The sequence below is a fragment of the Haplochromis burtoni genome, unplaced genomic scaffold (genome assembly GCF_018398535.1).
Source record: "Haplochromis burtoni strain Fernald_Lab_line unplaced genomic scaffold, NCSU_Asbu1 Contig_2013, whole genome shotgun sequence".
In the NCBI taxonomy this organism is placed as follows: domain Eukaryota; kingdom Metazoa; phylum Chordata; class Actinopteri; order Cichliformes; family Cichlidae; genus Haplochromis; species Haplochromis burtoni.
This window is the reverse complement of record NW_024584374.1, coordinates 1-7,598: the sequence shown is the minus strand read 5'-3', so window position 1 is coordinate 7,598 and position 7,598 is coordinate 1. Positions and strand designations below refer to the sequence as shown.

Here is a 7,598-nt window from a genome sequence, read left to right as displayed (position 1 = left end):
TTCCACCTATACAGTCTATGAATGCCATTTGCTAAGCTGGCTAAAATAAGCTGATAATGTAGCACTCCACACCCTGATCCAAAGTGGGTCAAAGGCATGCCAGGTAGGCTTTATGCCAGTGTGCCAACACATGAAAAGCCAGAACTACAGACAAGACATTTCAGGCATTGCTGCAGTAGTATTTTCTTAGAGGATTTTTATTACATTCTAGAAAGCACTTCAACTTTGGTTGTAGGCTGATATATGTAAATCATTTTATAATACCATATTGTACCACTTCATTTATAAAACACTTTTAGAAAACAACAAGAGGGCTGACGAAAAAGCAGAAAGGGTAAGAGATGCAGAAAAACAAAAGAGCTGTAGAAGTTAAACAATAAAATAGTACATAAAAAGTATCTCAGAATAACTGTTAATATCTCTCACTGGGTCAAAGGTCAGGGAGTAAAACTGTTTTTTTTAAACAAAAAAACCCCCAAAAAGAGAGTGACAGAGTGAGAGTGACATATGGGTACAGCAGTTCAGACAGATAAAATGGAGCACAACTGTTAAGAGACTTTAAACAACTAAATGGATTTTAAAATGGATTTGTAAACAAACCGGATGCCAGTGAAGGAAAGCTAAAATTGGAGTGATGTGCTCTCACTTGCACCAATACTTTGAGTGGCAGTTTTTTTTTTGCACGAGCTCTAGGTGAGCAATACAAGGCTGACTAATTCAGATAAAAATTGCACTGCAGTAATAGAGATTAGACATTTTGAAAGCATGCCTTAATGTTTCAAGGTGAGTTTCGACATAAGACCCTTAATTTTTGACAGGAGCCTCAACTGGAAAAAGCAGGATATTAGCACCATACAAGGTAAGATAAAATGAGTTCTAATGCAGAGCCATCTTGAGGTTAAAGCTCGCTATTATTAAGCCCTTTTGACAGTATTTCCTGCCAGTTATTACAGACGGCAGGTCACCTCGGCGGAGATTACATTTCATGATCAAAAGAAACACACACACACACACACACACACACACACACACACACACACACACACACACACACACACAATACACACTTAATGCAAGTGAAACTCTTGCTGCAGGATGCTGCAGGAATCAAAGTCCCTCCCCTTGATTTTATGACTTGTGAGAGAGTGAGTTGGTGAGAGCGAGAGAGTAGAGGACGTAGAAGAGTGGTGATGCAGGGTATCCAGTCCTGTCCAGAGCTTGAATGACATTCTGAGGTTCAGTTCTTCACCATGCCACCATGAGCATAAGCTCCACTCACTGTGAAAATGGCACAAATAGGAAATTCCTCCAGTCAGGTAAGGAACATAAATAATGATAAATGGAAAGTCTGAACTAAATGTATTTCTTTAAGATAAGTGGGATCTGTGAAGTGTAATAATGACTTCCTGTCCTGTCCAACCTCACGAGCACATGGATATGGTGTACATCTCCATTGAGACCACTATTGCTCTGGCCTCTGTGGTGGGGAATGTACTGGTGGTGCTGGTGGTGTATGAAAACCGGGCTCTCCGCAACGCAACCTTCTGCTTCATTGTGTCTCTGGCCATGGCTGACATCGCTGTGGGACTTTTGGTCATCCCTCTAGCTATCGTTATCAGTGTGGGATATTACACTCAGTTCTACACATGCCTCTTCCTGTCTTGCCTGATTCTGATGATCACCCAGAGCTCCATCTTTTCCCTACTGGCAATAGCCATCGACAGATATCTGCGAGTCAAAATTCCTACCAGGTGAGGAACTGCTTTAAAAGCAGTTGTTTGTGTGTTTGTTTTTTATTGTTATTTGTTTTATCTGAAAAGGTAAAAATTAATTAATTGGAATAAAGTAGTGAAAGTTGAGAATTACAGTATCAATGTAGTAAATCATGATCTGTTTACATTGAGAAGAACTCAATATTCATAGCAGAACACCATAGGAAACTGATGTCAGCATCCTCCTTGACCGATAAAGACTGCCTGATCCAGTCCATTGCAGCTTTCCTGTCCAAAATTTATCATGCAAATTAGTCATCCACTGATCTAGGTTCTGTACAATATTCATCCTACTTATAAGCATAAATTTATTTCACAAACATTTTAATTGATATCACATTATATAGCATGTGTCTTTTGAACTTGAACTAGCAGAACATATGGTGTTAATCTCTTTTTAATTGTCTTTAGAGTCAGAGAGCCTAATATGTGCTCAATCGAGTGAATTAGGTTCTCCATCTTCATGACTGATATACAGCACCATATATCTTTGCAAGGTTTAATGCAGATAAAAACCTTTTAAGCAAATTAAAATGTTCCTGTCTATGTAAACAACTGACAGAGGTAGCATTTTTATGACAGCTGGCGGTCTACCACACAACATTTTTATATATCAGTTGGATCCTGATGTCAAGTGTCAGTTGTGAAAACTTTGAAAAATCTCAAAGGCTGACATTGGACCAATGAAACACTATAACTATAGTACTCATATGCGCATTTAGGTGAATCGGAAACCTGTCTTTTCTTTTTCATCATACTGCGCAGGTACAGCATCATAGTGACTAATGGGCGAGCGTTTGTGGCAATTTGTCTCTGTTGGATTCTTTCCTTCCTCACTGGATTGGTTCCGATGATTGGCTGGAATAACCGGGATACCGCAAACCGCAGCAACGCCAGTGAAATATGCTGCCAGTTCACCGCTGTTATAAGGATGGACTATATGGTGTACTTTAATTTCTTTGTCTGTGTGGCACCACCACTGCTGATAATGATCACTCTGTATGTGGAGATCTTTAGGGTCATACGGAAGCAACTTAACCGCCGTGCTGAGGCCACCTGTGATGGAGACAAGTACTTCCGGAAGGAGCTGAAACTAGCCAAATCGTTGGCCTTGGTGGTGTTTCTCTTTGCTTTGTGCTGGCTCCCAATACATATCATGAACTGCGTGACTTTATTTTGCCCAAATTGTATCAATCCGATAGCCTCAAAGGTAGGGATTTTCATGTCCCATGTAAACTCGGCTCTTAACCCGCTGGTTTATGCATTCAAGATGAAGCATTTCCGTGCCACACTCATCCAAATCATTCGCCGCTGCATGTTATGTAAACCCTTAGAAGCGACCGCATACCCTACAAGCACAGTAGTCCTAAATTAGAGAGTGAATTTAAGTGTAAAAAAAAGGACTGCGATATTTCTGTTCTTGGTTTCCAGTGATGGTGTATCAACAATACTAATGGGATTACATGATATATGGAACTGATAAGGAAAATAAACCCATTAGCTGGAATAACACAGCACTTCACTGAGTCTTGGGAAACACCCATATCTTAACCATTTACATTTCTGTGAGTTTCATTAGAATAAACCAAGGTTGCAGTGAGAAAAACTGAAAGAAAATTATATCTTCATCAGTCTGGCATTTGATTTGTTTTGTTTTTGTTATTAAGTTCTTTCCTTACTGATTCATATTGAATTTTTTAATCATTGTAATGTGCTGTAGATAAACATCATAAATGATGCATTCAATATTTCATGCTCAGAATGCTTCAAAGTGGAAACAAGAGATGTATTTCCCATTTTAACAAAATACATTTTACTCAGTGAGATGTTGCAGGTATGTCTTAGACATTGCCAAAGTTATTATATTTCAAGGACATTATCCATGTTTGTGCGAAAGCCAGTGGCATTCCATAGTGGGCGAAATATTGCAATATGTGCCAAAGTGGTCGACTGACTTATAAATGAGATTAGATTCATTGCAAAGATTGAATTTGGAAAACCACATACTAGATGCTTGATGAGTCACATGAACACAGTCAGAAGAGTGAAGAGATTTACTGGCATAATATCAATACAGAGTGCAGTTTGTTCTCTGGGTTTCACATAAACAGTTCAATATATGCTGAGATGAAAAGGCTCTGCCTTGAATGCAAATTAATCAATTCAGGCACTACACCAAATGAGACAAAAACTCTGCCAATATCAAAGCCTTTCAGCCATAAGTCTTTATCATAGGATGCAGGGACTTCCTCAGTGAATTCACATAGTTGAGGCCATATTTCACAAGCTGTGGCAGAATGGTGAAAAGGCTCTGGCGCATTTAAAGAAATTAACAACAGAGCATTATGTTCAAGTGATTTATTCCAACTCCAAGGCTAAAGCTTCTGCTAAAGCCGCATCGGTTCTGCATCGTCATCAGTTTGACCTCAGGACTACATCCACTCAGTACTTAATACATAAAAGCGGTATAATCCTTTTAGAATATTAAATGATTTTCCATTTGATATGCTCAGAACACCAGGCTTTGTGTTAAAACAATGGGGTTCAAAAAGGTATTTAATTATCGCTCAACATGTCAATATGTACTATATATTACCATCTCTAACCTTCATCCTCGCTGAGGGATTTGAAACTGCTGAGTGTGGTCTAATCCCCAGCACTCATCTTAGAGAAGCAGGTACCGCATAACCAACCTGGCATTTACTGCCTTTGCACCACACAGCCCTGTGAGCACTGGCCTAACAATATCTACAGTAGAGAGGTAAAAGCATGGTGTAAGTAGGAAGTGTCTATCGTGACTTCATCACACAGAAACTGAAATCTTCGCAAGGTAAGACTATTTATATGTATATTTGGAGAAACATTTAAGGCTTCTACAAAACACTATCACTACATCAGTTTGCAAAATCATTTCTTACGTTTGCTTTTTTAACATTTTCAAGCAGCAACAGAATTTTGCATGCCCAACCAACTATAAGATGGCTGACACTCATAGAGAAGGAGAGGAACAAGGGGAAGAACAAGATCTAGAGGCTCCAGAAGAAGAGATGGACGAACATAATGCTTTGCTACACTTAAGCAAATACCGTGAAGCTCAGTTTGCAAAACCGTGGGAGCAGTGGACCTTCAGAGATAAAGCAAACTATTACATGGACCGCATCTTCCTTGGGCTTTTGGTCACTTTTTTGGTCATTTTTATTGGAGAGTGTGGCTATAAAATCTGGTACTTGACAAACGTGAATGCGATTGTGGAGTTTGTTTCAGATTTGGTGGTCTTTTTGTTCGATTGGCTCTTCACGCAGGACAGACAGGAGCAGGTGGCTGAACTATAGGCTGCAATGAAAGGATTACTTGATTTGGTCTTTTTTTGTGTGTATTTTCTGCAATGTTTAAAACACAAAACATCACTAGAGAATTTGTCTGCATCTTAGTAAGGAATTTTTGTAATATTACCAGTACCTGAGCACTATTTCTGATCATTTTTGATGGAAGTAAACATATTGAATGAGCTGTCTCACTGTCATGCACTTCAATGATTTGTACCATGTGTTTTTTCCCCCAAACCAACTATGTAATTAAAAAAATTATTAATTTCAGCTATGATTTATGAATGACAACTGCTATAACTATGTTAGTCTCTGTTAGGGGCTAATTAACATGTTAATATATTTTAAAGTTGGAACATTGAAACATGCGGTGCAAATGCTTCGAAGAGTGCTGTAAAGCTGATTTAAAGGACTAATTTTTTAGGTGCCAATTCCTGTTTAATTCTCAATTTCCTTTACTCCTTAACATTTAGATGCATTTTATTAGATATCATGTTACATTTTCATTTATATATATTTAGAATTGATTTATATTTACTCATAAATATTAAATGTAGATATGTGACTTAATTGTTACAAGCCAGTTAATTTACTATCCAATCTGTACATGGAAAGTGAATAATAATAAGAACAATAGAATGTTTTTAGTGTATTTTTATGAAAGGTGTCATTCTGCTACAAAAATTTTCCACTAAATCATGTTATATATATATATATATATAAAAAACCAAACAAAAAACTTATAATGGAGCGAATACAAATGTAACTTAATTGTTCGACTTCTTCACCAAAAATCAATAATAACATGGTTTCTTACTTGTAAAGTTACATTTATAGGTGTAAAATTTGGCAAATTATAAGAGTAAAATTATAATAGCAACGATCCAGTGCACAAAAACGATTTTCTGTGTGCTGTTTTCCTGGAGATAAGCCACCTAAGTTGTTTGCACAATGGAAAATAATTTCACCAATATTTTCAACAATAAAAAGAAATTATTCTCAGTTGGGCACTTCCAGAATAAATGTACAGTGGTCTTTAGATCCGAAACTGAAGTTTAGACCAGCGTGTATTTAATATTGAAATTATAATAATTGTTACCGATTTATTTGGTCAGTGAGACGCTTGACTTCATTCTGTACCACATTACCCACAATCCAAGTCCAAAAATGATTCTGACGTATACATCTGTCATCAAGCAGACCAATGAAATCGACGCACTCTATCTCATACAACCTCCGGTACCGCCTCTCTTCCTCTTCCGGATTTTCTAGCGTGACCGACGTTTCGTGTCTATTTAGACTTAAAAGTAAGTCCAACTATCCGTCACATTATAGATGTTAGTTTGTATCTCCTTATGATTTTTTAAGGCGACCCGTGTTTGATGGTTGATTTTATTCGGCTACAAATGTGTCGTTGTTGCCTAAATTACTGTCAATAATGGAGGACTGCTACAGACAAACACTGGGCGCCATGCTGCCTCTGTCAGTCCCAACTGATGTATCCCAGCTTACATGGTTCACACCAGCATAGAGGCTCTTACACCATGTGTTCTTGGCACTGAATACAAAGTCGAACAGCGACCTGCATATTTAGTATGGTGATTTTTGTCCGTGTGTAATGTTTAGTATTTTTATTTGTAAAACATCAGCTACACTACAGCTGAACTGCTAAACCTGGGTTCTCCGAACATATTAAAAGACTCAAAGTATAATCTTAAAAGCACTAAAGAATCAAAATATTCTCATAGAACTACTAGTAGTTATACACTTCAGTTTTTTGCTTTATGAAAGTACTCATCGTTGTCCTTAAATAAAGTTATATATAAATTCACCGAGGGTGCGTGCAGGCCCCCTAGTGGCAGACCTGGAGTATTTCTGAATGTCAGACTACTCGATAAAAATACAATTTAGAAATCACCTTTTCCTGCTTTAAAAAAGAAAGGTGCTAATCTGACGTATTTTGGCCTTCCACTCAAAGGAATATTGCCAAGACTATGATTTATCATATTTTTAACCAGCTAGTACTGCACAAAATACACGTTTGTCGATCATACAGGCAGCAAAAAAACGTCATTTCTGTTGAGACATGTAGCAAAGACTTGCTTTAACTATAGATGGACTATTCATGTTTGCATGCGTGGTCACCCACTACAGGCCTATTTTGAGAGAAAAGAAATACAGCTAAACTTACACTTTCTGAAATTGTTACCTGTTTATCTTCTAGTAATATAATTAGCAGCATCAGTGCTCATTATACTCAAGTTCTCTAATCTCATGATTTTCTCCTTTTAATTACTTAATGTAAAAAATCATCAGGCCATCAAGATTAACTGTAACACAAACTGGAATATTGAGATGCTTTTCGAAATGAAATTTTCCAATTTACATTCGTAACTTGGCACACAGATTCTTCACTTCTGTTTCGTTATCACTACAGAATGCGTTACGTGGCCGCTTACCTCCTGGCTGTTCTCGGTGGAAACGCCAATCCTTCTGCCAA

General features: G+C 37.6%; 1 protein-coding gene across 2 annotated transcripts; it reads left to right on the top strand.

Moving 5' to 3' along the window:
- The first annotated feature begins 1,016 nt into the window (after window positions 1-1,016).
- On the top strand, window positions 1,017-5,368 carry LOC102294766 (adenosine receptor A1). 2 transcript variants are annotated; one of them, XM_042217457.1, is made up of 4 exons: window positions 1,017-1,316; window positions 1,429-1,751; window positions 2,538-4,602; window positions 4,715-5,368. In XM_042217457.1, the coding sequence occupies exons 1-3, from the start codon at window positions 1,287-1,289 to the stop codon at window positions 3,145-3,147; spliced, it is 963 nt and encodes a 320-aa protein (XP_042073391.1). In that variant the 5' UTR covers window positions 1,017-1,286; the 3' UTR covers window positions 3,148-4,602; window positions 4,715-5,368. The 2 variants fall into 2 exon arrangements, with proteins under 2 accessions (XP_042073391.1, XP_042073390.1); XM_042217456.1 differs by having other exon boundaries at window positions 1,017-1,751; window positions 4,718-5,368.
- Window positions 5,369-7,598: the final 2,230 nt, after the last annotated feature.

What these genes read in the sequence shown, in the direction of transcription:
- LOC102294766 (XM_042217457.1), top strand. Translation starts at nt 1,287, where the DNA reads ATGGCACAAATAGGAAATTCCTCCAGTCAG. An exon ending in TAGGAAATTCCTCCAGTCAG is followed by an intron (nt 1,317 to 1,428) that starts GTAAGGAACATA and finishes CAACCTCACGAG; the next exon opens with CACATGGATATGGTGTACAT. An exon ending in CGAGTCAAAATTCCTACCAG is followed by an intron (nt 1,752 to 2,537) that starts GTGAGGAACTGC and finishes CATACTGCGCAG; the next exon opens with GTACAGCATCATAGTGACTA.